This window comes from Pelobates fuscus, chromosome 8 (assembly GCF_036172605.1).
Source record: "Pelobates fuscus isolate aPelFus1 chromosome 8, aPelFus1.pri, whole genome shotgun sequence".
NCBI lineage: Eukaryota > Metazoa > Chordata > Amphibia > Anura > Pelobatidae > Pelobates > Pelobates fuscus.
In genome coordinates, this window is record NC_086324.1 from 4,130,474 (window position 1) to 4,152,948 (window position 22,475).

The 22,475-nt window shown below is 44.4% G+C and overlaps 1 protein-coding gene across 1 annotated transcript in view; it reads right to left on the reverse strand.

Annotated features, from left to right (window-relative positions):
- PARP9 (poly(ADP-ribose) polymerase family member 9) overlaps positions 1-22,475 on the reverse strand; it is a 74,794-nt gene that overhangs the window by 17,384 nt on the left and 34,935 nt on the right. Inside the window, exons 2-4 of the mRNA XM_063428694.1 lie at positions 14,822-15,795; positions 13,559-14,080; positions 9,813-10,037 (exon numbers count right to left, since the gene is read on the reverse strand). Coding sequence (XP_063284764.1) covers positions 9,813-10,037; positions 13,559-14,080; positions 14,822-15,775 — 1,701 coding nt within the window. The 5' untranslated portion in view covers positions 15,776-15,795. The remainder of the gene's footprint in view (positions 1-9,812; positions 10,038-13,558; positions 14,081-14,821; positions 15,796-22,475) is intronic.

Sequence of the window (22,475 nt, forward strand, 5' to 3'; positions counted from 1 at the left end):
TATATTGTTGCATTTCATGGGTGAAAGCGAACAGGTATTGACAGGATGGATCTAGTGGAACACTGAAAAAGGCATTAGCTAGATCAATGACTGTGAAGTATTTTGCAGAAGGTGGGACGCCAGAGAGCAGGGTATGGGGGTTTGGTACAAGAGGAGTGTCCAGGACAGTGGCTTCATTGACTGCACGGAGATCCTGAACCATCCTGTACTTTACTGGCTCACCTTTTAGAGTCTTTTTCTTCACAGGAAATAATGGAGTATTACATTCTGATTTACACTCCACTAAAGCACCCTTTTCCAGGAGCGCTTTGATGTGAATAGAAATGGCTGCAGCCTGTGCTGGTTTTAGAGGATATTGTGGTTTCCTTGGTAACTTAGCTCCTGGGATAAGCTTAACCACCACAGGTGGGACATTTAGATGACCTATATCCTCTGGGCCTGAGGACCATAACTTAGCAGGCACCTGAGTTTTTAACTCATCTGGGAAATTGGACCTAGGTTCTGCTGCTTGCTCATTGGATATATCTAATTGCAGCATCAAAGGTATGGAGCACAGGGCTGAAGTGTCAGAAACAGATAGAGGTGTAGACATTTCTACCTGTCCATCTGGAGTGAAGGTTATAGACGCCTGTAGGCGTGAAAGGACATCAGCGCCTAACAGGTTAATTGGGCATGTGGAGGAAACTACAAAACGAGCAAGTAAGCTTGTGCCAACCCGCAGAGGGGTTGTTAGAGGACTGTGTCTCGGTTGGCCATCCACTCCAACACAGGAGACATCAATACTTGACAAGAAAGATGGGTCTGGCAGGTCTTGTTCTCTGAGAACACTTCGGGCTGCGCCTGTGTCAATAAGAAATGTGGTAGGTTGGCCTTCAATGGGTAAAGTTACTGTGGCAAGTGGCCCCCCTCCCTTATCCCCTGTAAACACTGCCATGACAGGGGTTAATGACACAGGTTTGCCAATTTCCTAATCATCATCTGGTTCCTCAACAATTGGAACCGTTTTCATGGTCTTAGGGGCCGGGGCAGGCTTGGGAAACTTTTTGGGCTCCCCTGTAGGAAACTTTTTGGGCTCCCCCGGTTCCCTTTTGGGTTCTGGACAGTCACTTCTGTAGTGTCCCTTAGCCCCACAATTAAAACATGATACGTCCTCTAACTTGACACCCTTGGTGCCAGGGGTGATGGGGGTGGCACGGGCCACCATGAGAGGAGCTGAATTGGGTCTTCTGGGGGTTTGGGCAGATTCCAAACCTCTAGCAACTAGGAGTAACGTATCTAGGGGAACAACCTTGTATTCAGGGCGTGCAGCAATGATTCCCTTGCGTATGGAATCTTTAACACCTTGGACAAACGCACCTGATAGCATTTGTGAATGAATTTTGTCAGTGAGATCAAATCCCAAATCTGTAAACATTTGATATAATCTTGCATGAAACCTTTCCACTGATTCTCCTTTGTCTTGCACAACATCAGTAAGGCCAGCAGCTTGATCTGCAAGTTTATCCTTAGCCCAATCTCTCAATTGATTGCAAAAGGTTACTCCGGAGGGATAATCAACATCACTTGTAAGCAGATCTGTACTGAGGTGGCGGGCCATGCTGGGCCAATATGCATCCCCTGCTTTAATAGCACAAATGCTCAGTAGGTCACGCCAGGCGGCGGAATAAGTCTTTTGTATCTGAACTATCCCTCGGTAAAAAGGCATAGGCTGTTTCTCTGGGTCAGGGAGAGATTTCATTAAAGCACTAGCTTGTGTGGGGTTAAAAGCGACATATTTAGGAGGGGCCTGTTCTCCCCGACCCTGATGGCCGAAGGGATCTTCAATAGAACGGTGGGCTCTCGCAGCCTCCATTGAAACCTGGGACAGCCTGTCATCCTCTCCCTCATCTAGCTCTATTATCTGGGACCTTCTGCGTGAGGGGATCACCTGAGGAGACAGGGCCGGGGGATAGGAGGGAGCTCCGGAGGCGGGAGTTGCCATTGGGTCATAATCTTGGGACCGGTAATCACCGGGAAGCACCGGCATCAGGGGTGCTGAATGGCTGGGGGCCGCCATATTGGAGGCGGGGAAGGAAGTTGCATTGGGGTTAAGGGAAGACGTGGCGGCCATGTTGGATGTGGGCACATCCGGGGCAGACTGAACCGGACTGGGCATGACCGGAACCTGGGGAGTGGCTTGGGGAAAGGGGTATGGCCAGTGAGGATAGGGGTATGGGAAGGGGTATGGCCAGGCCATTTGGGTGGGGGTTGGGGCGGAACCTGGAGTGGGCAGTGAGGTTGGGGAGGGATTAGCAGAGGGGGTGGGAACCTGGGCTGTGGTCGGGGCGGGCGAGGGAGAGGGTGGAGAAGAGTCAGTAGAGGCGGGTGAAGAAGGAGGAGCCGGGGTGGGATCAGCAAGATTGACAGTGGCAGGAGAGGAGGGGTTAGTGAACTGGGCAGATGCAGATGGGAGGGTAGGATTATCTACGGAGACAAAGTGTGAGGAAGGAATGGCAGATGAGATGTTAGCATTAGACTCAGAAGGTGGCTTGGGGATGGATGAGGATGATGGGAATGTTAGGGAAGGAGAAGGGGAAAAGTAGGATCCATCAGAATTTAGGACCGGGCAAACGGGAGAGGTGACGGGATGGGGATTGGGAGGATTGGGAGTGGGATACATAGTCAGCTGGCAATCTCCCATTGCTGACTGGACCTTTGGGATAGACATCCCCCGGGCGCCATTTTGGGGCGCTGGCTGAGGAAGAGCCCCAGCAACACAATTATTATGGTACACAAACAATTTCACACCCTTGTGAATTATTTCTTCCTCAACCCAACCTTCTTGCTGAATAGCCTTTGCTACTCTGTACCATGCTTCAGCTGTTTTTAATAAATTATAATTTGCAAGCTTGCCTTTCTTTTCCATCAACAATCTACGCCAACTTTCTGGTTGTAATCTACCACATGTCGGCACAGCAATTTTACAAACTTTTGCAATCTTTTCAACACCTTTAACCATCTCCTCACCCTCTCTGTCATCAACTAAATCACATGCTAACCAGCCCTTACTGGGCTTACCTAAATCCTGCCCCATAATCCCTTCTCCCCTACACCAGCGTCCCAGATATAGGGAAAGATAAGGAAAATTGAACCAGAACGTCTACAATGCTCGACTGCCACCTGAGAATCGTGGGTCTTTCTCAAGTGCGTCTTCCCAAAACGTAGACTAGTCACTGAATCCGCCTACCCGGGGTGGTAGACACGGATTGGAGCGAGGTGAGAAGTGTGTGACCAATCACTTCTCTATTAAGAGGAATGGGAGTGGATAGTACAATAGTACAGGAAGTGTAGAAAAGGTAAAGAGTAAGGGAAGGAAAATCCTTAGAGACAGATACAGGAGTTTAAATGACTCCACATTAAACAAACAAGACAACAGTACAGTTGAAATACAGTGCATGCATCACAGTTCAAATGAAATCAACAGTAATCCCTTTCTTTCTACATGTGCTTACTCCAAAGTCACCTTTCTCAACCTCGTAGTGTCCCCGCTCGGAGAATGACTTCCTCAAGTCTCACTACCAGCGGCCAAGGATAACAGCTAACACCGGTCCGAAATCCTTTCTAGCCTCCCTCGTTACAGCAGCCCACTTAAAGTGGCCACGCCACCCTCACTCCCGTAGTGCCCTTATAAAACCCACTCTATAAGTCTCACTACCACGTGATGCGGAAAACAAGCAATGCCTGCCTGAATCCCCCCAGGAAACTGAGTCCCCTGCCACAAGGCTAAGTCTCCTATCACAGTTAAAATAATCAGTGGACCTTTCAACTCAACTAGAGCCGAAGGGTCCGGGTCAGGACGTCCCCAACTCAACTAGAGCTGGATGGTCCGGGTCAGGACGTCCCCAACTCAACTAGAGCTGGATGGTCCGAAAGCGCACAGTGAAGCTAGCTAGGCTATCAAAGTGCCACAAAATTGGATCACAGGAAACTATGATTCTACACAGATCCCACAATTCCACAAACTCCTTTTTCCTTACAGCCACAGCCACGAGGCTCCTAAAAGAAGTAAACAGGCAAAGAAGACCCCCAGGAACACATCCACAGGTCAACCCCCCTTTTTCCCTACAGCCACAAACACGTGGCTCCTAAAAGGAGTAAAACAGGCAACAGGACTCCAGGCAAACCCCTCGGGTCCACCCCCCTCTTTATCCCAAAAAAGGGAAGACAGACAAACACAGGACCCTCAAACAAACTACCATGGGTCCACCCCCCCCTTTATCCCAAAAAGGGGAAACAAATAAACATTCAGCCCGGGCAACCAAACTAGACACACCCAGGTAACAGATAGACTAAATGCAGGTAACAAATGGGTAATAAGACTCCGGGCAAGATATTACCTGTCTTTGATGTCCTCCCGGGAAGCAGTCACAGACACGTGGACGGGTCAATCAAAGGGGCCGGAACGTACCGGTGGCTCTGCAGAAGTCTCTACCGTGTAACTGGAGGTGATCAGTCTCCCTTTCCTTCCCCCTGGATTCCTCCGTCCACCCTTGTCTTCCTTAGGACGGCTCACCGGCCAGACATAGCCCGGGGTCCCTGTTCGGGCGCCAAAGTTGTTATGGTACTTTTTCAGTAAACCAAAATGTTTAAGTGTCTATCTGTTCCTGTCCAAATTAAAGAGAATTGAATTGCGTATATACGCTGAAGTAATTCAGTCTGACACACGGAGTTCAGGTTAAAATAACTTCGAGGAAATTTATTGGCAAGTGCAGAATCAGAGGGCGCGCAGGCCCTTTTAAGAGACATTTTCGTCATCATTGATTATCAAGATATCAGTGAATAAACATCATTAATTGGATTAATTGTTAAGTGTCTGGGTTAGTGTCCACCTATCAATATAATTAATTGGACCAAAAGCTAAGTGGTTAGTTCCGTGTCCACCCACCAAGAGGTGGTACTTTTCCGGACACGGGTGGGGGACAAGGGGTCTTGAGCGTCATTTTACTCGGTCGGTGATGTCAAATCTCGTGGTTAGGTGCAAGGTCTCTTATGAATAGAACATTTCATTACTACTGTGTTCTCATGGCCTTTAAATTATATTATGTTGCAAGTTAGGGGAAATTCAACAGTTCCTGGGTTAGTCATATCCTTATGGAGAATACTGTCCTTGTCTATTGTATTAGATGTGCTGAGAAATACTGTCATGTAATGTAATTTTAAAATGAACAAGTCAGGTTAGGAGGACAAAATGGAGGATTGTCACAGTATAAGGTTAAAATGGAGTTAGTGCAATAATTGAATACAAGTACAATAAGGTTTTTTTAATAATTCTACATCACTAGGTGTGCAGATCATTCAGTGAAGAACCTAAATCTTGCTATAATTCAAAGATACACAGATGCATGTAAACTGCTGTATATACTGTTTATTCAAAGGAGCAAACAAAGTTCATAGGAAATAGTCTTTGTTTGGTATGATATAGCTTATATTATATATACAGATAGCTTCTATATATTAAATCTTTCAATTGTGCATAAATTCCGAGGAAAAGTTGGAATTTGACAAGGGAGAGGAGGGGGAAGTACCACTAGAGGTCTTGGGGGTATCGTCCAGAAAAATTAAATTAGTGATGTTCACTCATGAAACAAAATAAAAGAAACTTAAAGTGTTTGTAGATCAGAAGATTAGTATTACTGTAAAAAGTTCTTATAATACATAGATGGCATTATTAGTTATCAGAGATCACTAATGTAATATAGGGATAGTATTGTGGGTTATCAGGAATCATTAATGAAGGGAGAATACGAGAAACCTTCATTGAGGCCCACAGGGGATAGAGTGTCCAGGCGATAGATCCAAAAACACTCTCTTCTCCTGAGGAGCTTATCCAGATTCCCTTTTCTTTGATCAAGTTTAATCAACTCAATGCCCAAAAATTTGAGTACTGTGTGGTCACCTTGATGGAAGTTTTTTACATGCCTAGATACCGTAGTTTCAATGTGTCTACTAGTTTTAATGGAATTTAGATGTTCCAGGATCCGTCTTTTAAAGGGCCTGAAAGTTGTCCCTACATATAGTAGGTTGCATTGGCATTTAATCAAGTATACCAGTCCTTTAGAATTGCAATTAAAAAAGGAGTTTGGATAAAAAGTCTCAGTTTGGTCGCTATTGTGAAAGCTTTTTGAATCTCTGCAGATGGAGTCACAGGCTTTACATCGGCCGCATTTATATGTCCCCTGGAGTTTATTAGAGAGCCAATGAGTTGTGATTGTCTTAGATTGTTTAAAATGGCTGTGTACAAGGGCATCTTTGATGTTCTTTCCCCTCCGTGCTATGAGTGCCGCATTTGGAGGGAGAATTTATTTTAGATGCACGTCTTGTTTAAGCAGGGGCCAGTATCTATTTAAAATAGATTTAACTGGTTCCCAGCCAGCGTCATACGTTGCAATGACTCTCAGGAGTTTGGAATCTGAAGCTTTTTTAGGTAAAGGTGATGGTACATCTTTAATCAAATCTTCCCTATCTGTTAAGAGCGCTCGATGATAGGCTCGTTTCAGACATTTATGTGGGTATCCCTTGGCTCTGAACATTGTACGTAACTCTCTAGCTTTTATTTTGAAGTCTTGTTCGTCGGAGCAATTGTACCATCACCTTTACCTAAAAAAGCTTCAGATTCTAAACAAGACGTGCATCTAAAACAAATTCTCCCTCCAAATGCAGCACTCATAGCACGGAGGGGAAAGAACATCAAAGATGCCCTTGTACACAGCCATTTTAAACAATCTAAGACAATCACAACTCATTGGCTCTCTAATAAACTCCAGGGGACATATAAATGCGGCCGATGTAAAGCCTGTGACTCCATCTGCAGAGATTCAAAAAGCTTTCACAATAGCGACCAAACTGAGACTTTTTATCCAAACTCCTTTTTTAATTGCAATTCTAAAGGACAGGTATACTTGATTAAATGCCAATGCAACCTACTATATGTAGGGAAAACTTTCAGGCCCTTTAAAAGACGGATCCTGGAACATCTAAATTCCATTAAAACTAGTAGACACATTGAAACTACGGTATCTAGGCATGTAAAAAACTTCCATCAAGGTGACCACACAGTACTCAAATTTTTGGGCATTGAGTTGATTAACTTGATCAAAGAAAAGGGAATCTGGATAAGCTCCTCAGGAGGATTTCGATTGGCAGCTAAGGATTTAAAAGCCACTAGCGGGGCGAGGTATCGTTTAACCCCTGACGAAGGTGCATTAGACGCACCGAAACGCGCGTCAGGTTTCAACTTTGTTTAACTTTATTTCTACACTGTATGTCACTATGGTAGCACTAGGTGTTTGATTTAAATTCACGTTAACTCTCAGCACTGATGGAGTCTCGCCTGTAGCCATTTAGCTGTCTCCACTTGTCTTTTCTCTCCTGTTGATAGGGACAGCATAGAACACCCTCGAAGGTGTTTTTTAGGAGTTGCAGGGCATATACCTCTATTTCTATGGACTTTCATCTATGTCACAGATATACATCTTAGGTAACCCTTGCCTGCTGTCTCCACCTTCCCTATAGGGATAGAACAGAACACCCTTGAAGGTGTCTATTTCAGGAGTGATAGGGATTATATCCCTGTGTATGGACCTCTATATATGCTGCAGATACATATTTAGGCAATCTCTGCCTGTCACCTCTCCCTTCTCAATAGGGATAGTATAGAACACCCTTGAAGGTGCTTATCCTTAAGGAGTAATAGGGACTATACTTTTGACCTCCAACTTTATCTGCTTCCTCTAGATATTGTAACATTGATCTCTCCAGTGAGAGTCCCCTCCTTTTGATGTTCAGGAGAGATAGTTCAATTTATGATTACCAATGTGTTTAAATTAGGAGCTACAGGGTGGATACACTGTCATTGAGACATTTACGTCTTTTCTAAATTAACCCCCTGTATACCTACATATTGACTGGTATCATATTTATCCACTCAATCTGACCTGGAGATCTATCATCGCCAGGCCTGGCGGAGTGGCTTATGGCACCCATAGACTCCTTCCTTTCTTGATTAACTACTTGGTATACTATATATATATGTATATACTTTTTTCTTAGCTCCAAGTTTTGTTGTCTCCATCTAATTTTATATGAACTATAATAAAACTTTTTTGTTTTAATTTTGTGGGAGACACTAATTGGATAGTATCATTTGATACTGTATTCTTGTATGCCAATATTGGGGGGCTGCTTCCTCCCTCCAATTGTATATATCCAGTGCTGATGGTTGGGTTAGGGGATATACTTATACTGTTGAGTATTTTGTAATACATTAAAAACCAGTTTTGATTCTCATTTTTTGAGTCTCAAATAACTCTCTTTAACTTTACTGTTACTTACCTTTAAATCTTACCCATCTGTGTGTAACAACAGACATCTACCTGTGACAAATGCTCCTTCCCACGAACATTTGCCACAAACTCCTGGAGGAGTGTGGAAACTGGCCTCCCGCCCACCGACTATGGTCCGGGTCTGAGACCCCGTTCAGAAGTTGCCCTGCCCATCCGCTCTTAGCGGCTTTCCCTCGGTGCCCCTGTTTCGGCACTTTCCCTTCTAACGTATTGAACCGAACGCTCGCTCCCTGGCGGCTGTTTGCACAAACCCACGAACGGTCCACAGCGGTACTTAGCCATGACCGCTATTGAACTATTTTCGGCATGAGGACTTTGTGGTTCCCAGTCACCTTGGATCGTTTGTGCGAACTAACCAGCGAACGGTCCTCAGCAGTACTTAGCCGCAATTGTCATGGAACCATTTATGGCTAGGTTCCCAGTCAACTTGGTCTGGTGTTTTGTATCACTTGCTGACCCACCAGGAGAGCGCCTTTTTTGGAGGGAAGGTGTCTGAGACTAAGAGAAACAAACACTCCCCGAAAGCCAGGCAAAGCACCTCGTATTTCGGCCCCAGGAGCTCTCAAAAGTTGACCGGCCAAAGCACACATTGTGTTGGAACTATTTTGGGTATAGGACCACGTGTGTGGACAGTCAGAACTTTGCCCAGGTGGTGATTCCCCTACACTGCATGGATCTGAGCGCTATTTGGACAACGTGGGCATTCAGATTAGGGATGTTTGGGGATGTAGGACATGTGGGGTTACTTTATGTTTTTATGTTTTGGGGTACGTTTGTGTTTGGCTCTCTGTTCCTGGGAGATAATTAACTTCCCGGTCTTTAACTCAATTATCTCCCAGGCCCAGATCTCTGGGAGGAGCTTGTATTATATGGTGATCCCCTGCTGGGGTCTGTGCATAAAAGGCTCATGAAAATCAGTTGTACTCCCAGAACTATGTGTCGTCTAGTTACTGGGAGGGGAAAGGGCTATAATCACTGCTCAGCTCGTGGAGAATTCAGCGGGGAAAGACTACAGCTCCCAGCACTGTGTGTTGTTCAGACCCTGGAAGGAGATACAGCTAGTACCCTATACTGTTCCAGGATGGAGAGGATCTAGGAGGACCCCAGTCAAGCCATGGCAACTAGGACAAAAGTGCTGAGGTTTTCCTGGTTCCAGCTAGGAAATAATCCTTGACGGAGGTACCCAACCGGGGTACAGAGAGCTCCGCTACACTACCTACAAACCTTACCCGTCTGTGTGCAATAACAGACACCTACCTTTAAATCTCATCCATCTGAGTAATAAACAGACACCTACCTTTAAACCTCACCCCCCTGTATGAAATAGACAGACACCAACCTTTAAATCTAATTGTAATAAACAGACTCCTTACCTTTAAATCTAATTGTGTGTAATGAACACACTTAACATTAAACTCTGCCAGTCTGTACCTTTAAAATAGAAATGTCACTGGGGTGAATGACAATACAGACGTCCAGTCGGCGTTCAGCTTCCCGTGCGAAGTTGACAATGGTTTTTGTCATGGTTTCAGCCACAGTCTCTTTGGGAAATCCCAGGGCCCCGATTCCCAGGCAGGGGAATGAGATGGACGGGTGATTGTCAGATTGTGCCATGAACAAACATTTATAAATCACTTCAGTCATTTCAGTCATGGCCTGTGTATCAGAGGATTCTGGTTATTGTATAATAAGACACATAATGACCAGATATCGAGTTCTTCTCATTCAATGGTACTTTAATAAATTTTACACATGGCAGGCGATGAACACACCAAGTTACCCACAGTTCCCTGTTCCCATGTCACTGGGTGCCCTCAGGTGAACCTCCTTACAGTACCAGTACCTTTTTTGGACCAAGACTCTCTTCAATGAGAAATAATTGACTGTAGTAGATGTAATGGCAGAACGTAAGTAACTGCTTCTAAAGCAAATAAATGTATAATTTAACACTATGACAAATAATAAAATAATATATTTAGTGCCTTAGGAGCCGATATTGGCAATATAAATCGTGCACAGCACGTTCATTTTCTACTTTACCTGTTATTTCCTATTTTTCATTTTGTTTAATTTAATTTGTTTAATACACGTATTACACTTATGTATCCAGAGTTCAGATCACAAATTCTCAGTGTCTGGGACTGAAATATTCATGGTCAGACCGTCTGGGACTTGACTGCTTGCCATTTAATATGGATCCAGACCACCTGGGACTGGACTATTCATGATCAGAGCGTCTGGGACTTGACTATTCATGGTCAGAGTGTCTGGGACTGGACTATTCATAGTCAGATCGTCTGAGACTGGACTATTCATGGTCAGACCGTCTGGGACTGAACTATTCATGGTCAGACCGTCTGGGACTGGATTATTCATGGTCAGACTGTCTAGGGCTGGACAATTCGTGGTCAGAGCCTATAGAACTGGACTATTCATGGTCAGGACGTCTGGGACTGGACTATTCATGGTCAGAGTGTCTGGGACTGGACTATTCATGGTCAGAGTGTCTGGGACTGGACAATTCATGGTCAGAGCTTATAGAATTGGACTATTCATGGTCAGGACGTCTGGGACTGGACTATTCATGGTCAGAGTGTCTGGGACTGGACTATTCATGGTCAGAGTGTCTGGGACTGGACTATTCATGGTCAGCGTGTCTGGGACTGGACTATTCATGGTCAGAGTGTATGGGACTGGACAATTCATGGTCAGAGCTTATAGAACTGGACTACTCATGGTCAGGATGTCTGGGACTGGACTATTTAAGGTCAGACCGCCTGGGACTGAACTATTAGTGACATTAGTTATATTGCAGAAGGTCTTGATGGTAAGGTATGTCTTTTTGCTGATGATACTAAGATATGTAACAGGGTTGATGTTCCAGGAGGGATAAGCCAAATGGCAAATGATTTAGGTAAACTAGAAAAATGGTCAGTTGTGGCAACTGACATTTAATGTGGATAAGTGCAAGAAAATGCATTTTGGACGTAAAAATCCAAGGGCAGAGTACAGAATATTTGATAGAGTCCTAACCTCAACATCTGAGGAAAGGGATTTAGGGGTGATTATTTCTGATGACTTAAAGGTAGGCAGACAATGTAATCGAGCAGCAGGAAATGCTAGCAGAATGCTTGGTTGTATAGGGAGAGGTATTAGCAGTAGAAAAGTGCTCATGCCATTGTACAGTACACTGGTGAGACCTCACTTGGAGTATTGTACGCAGTACTGGAGACCGTATCTTCAGAAGGATATTGATACTTTGATAGAGAGAGTTCAGAGAAGGACTACTAAACTGGTTCATGGATTGCAGGATAAAACTTACAAGGAAAGGTTAAAGGATCTTAACATGTATAGCTTGGAGGAAAGACGAGACAGGGGGGATATGATAGAAACATTTAAATACATAAAGGGAATCAACACAGTAAAGGAGGAGACTATATTTAAAAGAAGAAAAACTACCACAACAAGAGGACATAGTCTTAAATTAGAGGGACAAAGGTTTAAAAATATCAGGAAGTATTACTTTACTGAAAGAGTAGTGGATGCATGGAATAGCCTTCCAGCTGAAGTGGTAGAGGTTAACACAGTAAAGGAGTTTAAGCATGCGTGGGATAGGTATAAGACTATCCTAACTATAAGATAATGCCAGGGACTAATGAAAGTATTTAGAAAATTGGGCAGACAAGATGGGCCGAATGGTTTTCATCTGCCGTCACATTCTATGTTTCTATTCATCGTCAGACCGTCAGGGACTGAACTTTTCATGGTCAGAGTGTCTGGGACTGGATTAATAATGGTCAGAGTTTCTGGGACTGGACTATTCATGGTTAAAGTGTGTGGGACTGAACCATTCCTGGTCAGAGTGTCTGGGGCTGGACAATTCATGTTCAGAGTTATTCATGGTCAGTGTGGCGGAAACAGCCCCGCCACTTGTGCCTGGAGAGGACTGCTTGCCAGCCTCTTGCCATGTGATTATGCTCCCTGGGAGGTTTGGCCCTTGAAATAACAGATTTGGGCATATTGTATTGTATTATGCTGCTGCTGGCCCTTTAAAACCATCTGGGGACATACTGTGGAGTTACTGGGTGGCTACCATTTCATCTATCAGAGGCACATGGTGAGAACAATGGATGAAGCACATGGTGAGAACAATGGATGGCGGCCATTTTAACTCACAGACACTGTTTGGACTTTTCTACACGGCGCCATCTCACCGGTATTTGGTACACAAAGACATCGTGCAGTAGTTTTAAACTATACACAGGGGACACATTATACAGTAATTATTTTTTATATAATCTGTATATGTTCGGTGGAATCTGCATTAAACTGTATCTTCCAAACTACTGAATGGATCTGGGTGAATTTTGGATATTTTTATGGGGTTATTGCATGTTTTGGGATCCCTGTGATATGTCTTATAAAATTGTATTTCTCTGCCTGTGATAATTATATTACCCATTGTGTTCAGTAATCATATCACAGGCAGAGGGGAGGATTTTGTGTGGGAGTGTCTTTCTGTAATGTACGTGTGATATTGGTTGTTCTGTAAAACCCTGTGGGCAGTACTATGTTTGTGGATTGTGAATAAAAGAGGCTGTATGTGCCAGTACAGTTAGTTCCCGCTTGACCCACAAAACAAAGTGTCGTCTCGTTATTGGGGGAATTGGATTGTATGCTGATTGCCAGGAGTGTAAGATGATTGTATGCTTTTCCTGTTCAGCTGTTTACAGCATTCATATGCTTGAGAGCATTCGTATGCTTCTCCGGTTTGGTGGTTGTGGTGTCTGCTGCAGTGCTTGGAGTCCTCAGGAAGCGCTAGGAGCATCCTTTAACGGAGGTACCCAGTCGGGGTGCCCGTCGATCCGTTACAGTCAGAGCGTCTGGGACTGGACTATTCATGGTCAGAGCATCTAGGACTGGCTAATTTATGGTTAAAGTGTGTGGGACTGGACTATTCATGGTCAGAAGGTCTGGGACTAAACTATTCATGGTCAGAGCGTCCGGGACTGGACTATTCATGGTCAGAGCGTCTGGGACTAAACTATTCATGGTCAGACCATCCGGGACTGGACTATACAGGGAGTACGGAGAGCGTATACAGGGAGTACGGAGAGCGTATACAGGGAGTACGGAGAGCGTATACAGGGAGTACGGGGAGTGCATACAGGGAGTACATGGAGCATATACGAGTACGGAGAGCATATACAGGGAGTACATGGAGTGTACACAGGGAGTCCTGGGAGTGTACACAGGGAGTCCTGGGAGTGTACACAGGGAGTCCTGGGAGTGTATACAGGGAGTTCTGGGAGTGTATACAGGGAGTCCTGGGAGTGTATACAGGGAGTCCTGGGAGTGTATACAGGGAGTCCTGGGAGTGTATACAGGGAGTCCGGGGAGTGTATACAGGGAGTACAGTCAGCGTATACAGGGAGTACGGGGAGTGTATATGAAATAAAAAAAAACAAGTAACTTACCTGCTTTGAGTAGTATATATCATAGCTTCGTAGGATGACATGGTACACATAGCTACTCAGCAATCTATAGCCAGATGTAGTGATCACAGAGTGATTTTGCTTAGATTTAAATTGATTAATGTGTTTCTGCATTTCATAACCAGCCTTGTTCAATATTGCTTTAGATAACTGTCCCAAAGAAAGATCCAGACTTTCAGAGATCGAGTTTACAATGATTGTAGTCTGTAGAGAGAGGAAAATAAATTAAGCAGAATTATTGGAGAGCAAAAAAACACGGTGCAAGAGAATACTGAGAACGGACAGCAACTGAAATAGCCTGCCCTTCGGTGTGGCCCCGCTCAGATCTCAAGCTGAGTTATTCATGGTCAGAGTCTCTGGGACTGGACTATTCATGATCAGAACATCTGGGACTGGACTATTCATGATCAGAACATCTGGGACTGGACTATTCATGGTTAAAGTGTGTGGGACTGGACTATTCATGGTCAGAGGGTCTGGGACTGACCCAAGCTGGTTTTAGCTCATCTTGTGCCATTACAGAGAGAACATCTCTGAAGCATATCAGACTGGTCCCACCCATATGGGTAGTCCAGATCCGAAATGCCAGCAAGTTCCCTCTGCACGAGAGACACAGCAACCCCAGACAATCGTTTCAGCCTTGTTAGGCATCATCAGTGAGGCATAGCGGATATCTCTCTAGGCACCGTGAGCAAGGGGTCCACGTCTGGATTACCCTTTACCTGCACACAAAATATATTTCTTATTTAAAATCACAACTCATTTTGAGTTGAATAATGGGTTCTGCCAATATCAGAGCAGCGACAGCTCCACTTTACACGAGTTACACGGAAATGCCATAACAATTCTTTACCTCAACCTTCAGCCAATAGAGGACCTATATCACAGACAGAGTCGAATTTATTTATATAATTTGTATCAATTATGAAATAAGGTAACACTTACTGTCTGATCCTCAATGCATCCTGTTGAAAGATACAGGTTCAACCCATTTATACTAAAGGATGCTACAGCTGGTGGTCCATGGTGGGTAGAATGTGGCCCCTGGCGGCTAGAATGTGTCTCTTGGCGGGTAGAATAGGACCCTTGCTGGGCAGAATATGGCCCCTGGTGGCTAGAATGTGGCCCGTGGCGGTCCAAAGCTGCAGCATAGTTTCCTTTGAGAGTTTCGCTTGGCCCCAACACTTTCTCACAGGCGCGCCGCATGGCGGAGACAGTTTTATCATCGTGGTTCACAAATCGTATCTCTCTTACATGATCGCATTTGTCCCATTGACAGAATTCCTGCACGGTTCTTACAATAATCTCTGCACAGTTATCCAGAGGGAAGCCGAAGATCCCTGAGCTCACAGCGGGAATGGACACGGATCTGATGTTCGGGTCTCTGAGGATATGACATAAGACATTCCTAATGACTTCTTTGAGCTCAGTTTGACACTGAGATCTATTCCTTTCAGACCACATGGGTCCCACCGCATGGATTATGTGTTTACAGGGAAGTTTCCCACCAGACGTCACGACCACAGAACCCGTTTTTACTAGTCCATATTTTTCAATAAAACTTCTGCTCTCCGATTTCACTCTCGGCCCCCCAGCTCTTGCCAATGCCAAAGCAATTCCCCCTGCATGCTCCAACCTCTCATTGGCTGCATTGACCACAGCATCGACAACCTGCTGCGTCATATCGTCCTTCCAGACGCTGACTGTAATGTCACCATTTTTCTTCTGATAAAACACAGACGGAGGCTCAGACTGAGACGAAGCGGCCCAGAGAGTTGGTCCTTTCAGTTCAATCACACAGCCGAACTTCTCATGCATTAGATTACTGAGCTCAGCCTTAACGGCGTACGCCCGTCTGTACATGTCTTCTGAAATCATTACTTTATATTCTGAATTCATCTTCTTGAATCTGAAAAACACTGAAAATTATGTTATTTAGTTTAATTATTTAAGTTGAATTAATTGTTGTTTATTAAGTTTAATTAACCCCTTAAGGACCAAACTTCTGGAATAAAAGGGAATAATGACATGTCACACATGTCGTGTGTCCTTAAGGGGTTAAAGGGACACTGTAGTCATCATAACCCTTTCATTTCATTGAGGTGGTTATAGTGCCTGCAGTCCCTTGGTGCTGTCCCTCCATTCAGTGTTAAACCATTTCATCTCACTGAAGGGGTTATAGTGCCTGGAGTCCCCTGGCGCTGTCCTTCCATTCAGTTTTAAATAATTTTTGAGCAGTTTAACACTGAATGAGGGTTCCTGGTTTCCCATAGCTCTGCCCCCACTGGAGGTGTGACTAAGGCAGAGATTACACACTTCCTTCTAGCAGCAATGGGCACTGTGATAGGCTAAATGTGGTCAGCTGACACTCTTAGCCAATCACAGTCACCCAAGCAGCACGAGAGGATGGGCTCCAGACACTATAACCACTTCAGTGAGATGAAGCAGTTACAGTACCTACATTATCCTTTTAAGTTATTTATTATGTTTAACGTAACGCTCCAAGTATCATAACCAGTACAGCCTGCTGCCAGGCGTGTCCTGACGCCCTCCCACAGTATGTATTAAAACTGTTTAAAAACCCTTCTAGATGAGGGGGCATGGAGTAAAGTCTCCCCGGCTGGTGACATCTTTTTTCCTTTTTTATCACCAGGTACCTGTGGCCACATAATCTGTGGCAGGATAATCCCAACTGCTCTATACAGCAAACAAATGAAGTGAAGAAAACCCCAGCACTTGGCAAAATCTGGTGCAAATGTGTTTTATTTGGTCATCACAGGACGGCAGCGTTTCGACACACAGGGTGTCTCTCACACCATAGCTCTATAAAGCAATGCAGGGCTGTGCCGGGCCGCACTCATTGGGTGACAGTCCCCGCCAATGAGCACAGCCCGTTATCAGCCAAGTTTTATTCTACATAAAACAGATTAAGGAACATAGCACACATAAACATATATTTTTACTTTTACAATGCTACTGAAAATCACCTATCTCAGTAAACAAACCTGGGGTTTTAAGTTCCACCATACGGCCATATTGTGTTAAGCCCACACTACGTCACAGAACCCCAATATCGGTGGGTCCTACACTAATTACGTCACAGTACCCCAGGATCACTGGGTCCTACACTAATTACGTCACAGTACCACAATGTCGGTGGGTACTACACTAATTATGTCACAGTACCCCAACATCAGTGGGTCCTACACTAATTACGTCACAGTACCCCAATATTGGAGGGTCCTACACTAATTACGTTACAGTACCCCAATATCGGTGGGTTCTACACTAATTACATTACAGTACCCCAATATTGGAGGGTCCTACACTAATTACGTTACAGTACCCCAATACCGGTGGGTCCTACACTAATTATGTCACAGGACCCCAATATCGGTGGGTCCTACACTAATTATGTCACAGTACCCCAATATCGGTGGTTCCTACACGAATAACATCACAGTACCCCAATATCGGTGGGTCCTACACTAATTACGTCACAGTACCCCAATATCTGTGGCTCCTACACTGATTACGTCACAGTACCCCAATATCGGTGGGTCCTACACTAATTATGTCACAGGACCCCAATATCGGTGGTTCCTACACTAATAACATCACAGTACCCCGATATCAGTGGGTCCTACACTAATTACATCACAGTACCCCAATATCCGTGGGTCCTACACTAATTACGTCACAGTACCCCAATATTTGTGGCTCCTACACTAATGTCATAGTACCCCAATATCAGTGGGTCCTACACTAATTACGTCACAGTACCCCAATATTTGTGGCTCCTACACTAATGTCATAGTACCCCAATATCAGTGGGTCCTACACTAATTACGTCACAGTACCCCAATACCGGTGCCAGTGCTAAGTAAGCTGAAGTGTTTTGTATTTTTTAATCTTGTTTTTAGATTTCATATATACACTTGAAATACAGAATACAAACGGTAAGGCAGATAGTCATCCCTTTCAGAGCAGACTAACAAATATCTCCACATTAGGCAGACAGGGGAGAAAGAGAGAGGGAGAGTACGTGAATATACCGTATATACTCGAGTATAAGCCGAGTTTTTCAGCACATTTTTCAGCACATTCAGCACAACTCGGCTTATACTCGAGTCAATAGTCTGTATTATGGCAATTTGCATTGCCATAATACAGACAGGGGCTGTGGGGGCTGTCAGAGGTGTAACTTACCTGTCCTGCAGCTCCTGTCAGCTCCCTTCTCCTCCACGCCGGTCCGTTCAGCACCTCGGTCGGCTCCCAGTGTAAGTCTCGCGAGAGCCGCGGGGTCATAGTGCGGCTCTCGCGAGACTTACAGTGGAGCTGACAGAAGCGCTGCACGGACTGGCGCGGAGGAGGAGAGAGCTGACAGGAGCTGCAGGAGAGGTAAGTGCTTCCTGACAGCCCCCCTCCCCCCCACTGAACTGCCAATGCCACTGGACCACCAGGGAAGGAGAGCCCCCCTCCCTGCCATATATCAAGCAGGGAGGGGGGACGAACAAAAATATATAGTAATAATAATTAAATTAAATAATAAATAATAATCAAAAATTATAATAATTAAATTAACTAAAATAATAATAATAAATAATAATAATAAAAAAAATTTAAAAAAAATAAATAAAAATAATAATAAAAAAAATTGCCCACCCCCCACCAGGGCTCTGCAACACACACACACACCACTCATACACACACACACTGCACTCATACACACACACACTGCACTCATACACACACACGCTGCACTCATACACACACGCTGCACTCATACACACACGCTGCACTCATACACACGCTGCACTCATACACACACGCTGCACTCATACAAACACGCTGCACTCATACACACATGCTGCACTAATACACACACGCTGCACTCATACACACACTGCATTCATACACTCACACTGCATTCATTATACACACACTGTAAATAAATATTCAATTAATATATTTTTTTAGGATCTAATTTTATTTAGAAATTTACCAGTAGCTGCTGCATTTTCCACCCTAGTCTTATACTCGAGTCAATAAGTTTTCCCAGTTTTTTGGGGTAAAATTAGGGGCCTCGGCTTATATTCGGGTCGGCTTATACTCGAGTAATCGTAATCTAAAATGGAATTTTTTCTAAAATGATATGGTAAATAGGAACCGCTACAGAGACACTCAGTTGTGTAAATATGATGAGACAGTTCTTCCAATATTTTCAGACGTTTCTCTACGGTCCTATATCCCTTCTTCCTCGCCCTCTCTCAAACAACTAGATAATTGTATTCATTCAATGTGAGTTTTAATATAGCATTACTTCCCAACAGATATAGACAATAAACACTTAAAATAAATAAATAATAATAATAAAAAAGATAAAAGCTAAGACTAAAACCGCAGCAGGAGAGCGGGAAGATTAACTATCTATAGCTTTAACACCCTCAGCCCATAGCATGCGGTACGTCTACTGTAAGTTGCCAGTTCTCCCATCACTTACACAACCTACGATTTACCACTAGAGCTATACATCGTTTGTTCCATTGTTACTTGAAAGCAGAGTTGGTTTCTAAACTGGAGCCAGGATTGTGGTTCAGAGGATTTCCATTTTCTGGCTATTCAAATTTTGTTGTGATCATACAATGAATAAAAAAATCTTTTGTTTGCCATGAACATAGTTTTAAATATAGTAAACCGGCCCCGGTAGTTTTGGGGATTCAATATTTGCAAGAGAGTCATATTCCAAAATGGTGTTATTAACTCACAGCCCCAGAAATGAAGGAATATCTCCTCTTTATCATTTCATCTCCAACAAATGGAGGGTTGTACGTTCGACATTTTGGCCAGTCTGGTAGGGACTAAAGAAAAATGAAAATTGATCTCACTCAAATTGTAAATGCTTAATGATTTTAATTTATCACGTTCACCATATGAAGGAAATATATGTGGTCTTTTATATAAGTGGTCTCTACCACATCTCTCCACCCTATACAGGAAAGTGTACTTAAATAAAAATAAAAATAGTAAGTTTAACGGAGCTCCCTGTACCCGGCTGGGTACCTCCGCCAAGGACTGCTTCCCAGGTAGAACAGGGGACAACCCGCAGCATCTCTGCGCACAGTGGCTGTGGCTTGACTGGGGTCCTGGAGCCGCTCCCTCCCGGAGCTGAATGGGGAACTCGCTCTACCTCCCCCAGGCACCGGACGACACTCAGTCCTGGGAGCTCTACCTTACAAGGACTTTCCCTGTTGAATGCTCCACACTGGAACAGTGATTAGTGATTAGCCCTTTCCCCTCCCAGTAACCAGACAACACATAGTTCTGGGAGTACACGCTGGAATGTGACACAGAAAATAACAGAAGAAGGGCTGCCTCAAGAGGTAGATATTAATGATAAAAATAATAATAATAATAATATACACAATAGTCTAAAGTTCTAATAAAATCACCAAAAGATGAGAGAACCAAAAATAAATTTGAAAGATAGGGTCTCACTCAGAGGTAAATGTCTTTATAAAGTGCTTGTTTTTGGGTGTAGTGTCCTCGATTTCTTTAGTTGTTAAACCTCCTTGCTTGTATGTAAAACAAGAATGGGAAAAGCCAATGGTGCAATATGTAGAGGCAAGTGAAGATAAAATAGACGGATATATGTAGTCAACTCACATTTAAAAGAGCTATACCCAGCTCTGGTGTGAAGAGCGTACATCGGTATAATCCCCGCTTTAAAGGATATGTGATGGGAGTCCTACAGAGGGGTGGTGTCCAACACTCAGGAGAGGGATATATAAAAAACAGCTAATAGTGCTCTCAGTAAAATAAAAGATGCAGCTAGTTGGGGCATGTCTATTAAACAGTGAGCAGCCTGTAGCTGGACCTATTGCGGGTCCTCAGCGGTGGGTGGGGGCCATAAATAAGAATTTTGGGGGGGGGACCTACTGTCCTCCCCCCCGGCCCCCACCCCTGAGCGGTGTGTGGGGGCCATAAATAAAAATTGGGGGGACCTACTGTGTTCCCCCCTGGCCCCCACCCGCCATAAATAAAAATTGGAGGAGGGACCTAATGTCCTCCCCCCCCCCGGCCCCCACAATGTCCTCCCCTCTGCGCGGCGGGTGGGGGCCCTAAATAACAATAAGGGGGTCGCTACTGTCCTCCCCCCCGGCCCCCACCCCTGAGCGGTGGGTGGGGGCCCTAAATAAAAATGTACACAGCGTGGGAAAATTCCAAAGAACTTTCCCACGCTGTGTAAAATGACACAGAGCACTCTGATTGGTGGATTAAGTAACCAATCAGAGTGTTATGAGTCAAATTACACAGCATACACACAAAGCACTCTGGCTGTATTTCAAGCTAACCAATCAGAGTGCTCTGTGTCATTTTACACAGCGTGGGAAAATTCCAAAGAACTTTCCCACGCTGTGTAAAATGACACAAAGCACTCTGATTGGCTGTATTTCAAGCTAACCAATCAGAGTGCTCTGTGTCATTTTACACAGCGTGGGGAAATTCCAAAGAACTTTCCCACGCTGTGTAAAATGACACAAAGCACTCTGATTGGCTGTATTTCAAGCTAACCAATCAGAGTGCTCTGTGTCATTTTACACAGCGTGAGAAAATTCCAAAGAATTGTTATTAGGGCCGGGGGGAGGACAGTAGGTCCCCCCCCTTATTGTTATTTAGGGCGTGTGGGGGCCGGGGGGAGAGGACAGTAGGTCCCCCCCTCCACATTCTTATTTAGGGCCCCCACCATATAAAAATGTGTAATTAAAAAAATGATTGGCACAATCTTGTAACCAAAAAGTCTTTCATTAAGAAAATAACAATTAAAATAACCATAACGTTGGGCAGGAGATAACGCTGCTGGGGGGTGCGTTATGACGTGCGGACGTGCCCGCGTGCGGTATCGTCGTGACCGAAGAGGAGGGGCATCTGCCGGCGAGGGGGATGGCGGGCGATGGCGGGCTTTGAAGCGGCCGCTCTCCGATGAGGCGTCTGCATTCCTGTCGGCATCCCCGCGTCAGCCTTGATGGTTCATCCTAGGAGGCATACACACAGATCCCCCTCCCCTCAACTCAGCCCTCAACTCACCATGCTATAACGGCACTTTGTCTTTGCTGTGGTTCTGCCTTGTGTGAGACTTCTCTCTTCTCAAGTGAAGGTACTTTCGATTTTCCACGTGGCCGCTTTTTTTTTTTTTTTTTTTGCTTGCCATAAATTTGGTATAATATGGTACTAAAGACTACTGGAATGAACTGGGCTGCTTAGTCCCTAAGGACCAACACGGGTATTACCCTGTTCATCTCCTGAGACAGAAACTTGGATATATCTTCTTTAACTGTGATTTTCCTACTCCAGTCATTTTTTTTTTTTTTTTTTTTGAACATTCGGCAGAATCAGTCAAAACAAATCTAATCTTCCTCATCTGTGTTTTATGAGGTTTTTTTGTACCCTTCTGTCAATAACTTCATATCAGGTTTACTTCTCAGAGTGACAAGGAGTGTGGTTTTTTAACCCAAAGAACCTGTCCAAACGAGTAGTTGAGAGCTCTCCTAAACGTTTTCAGGCTATCACTGCTGTTTAAGGTTGCAGGTATGCATAT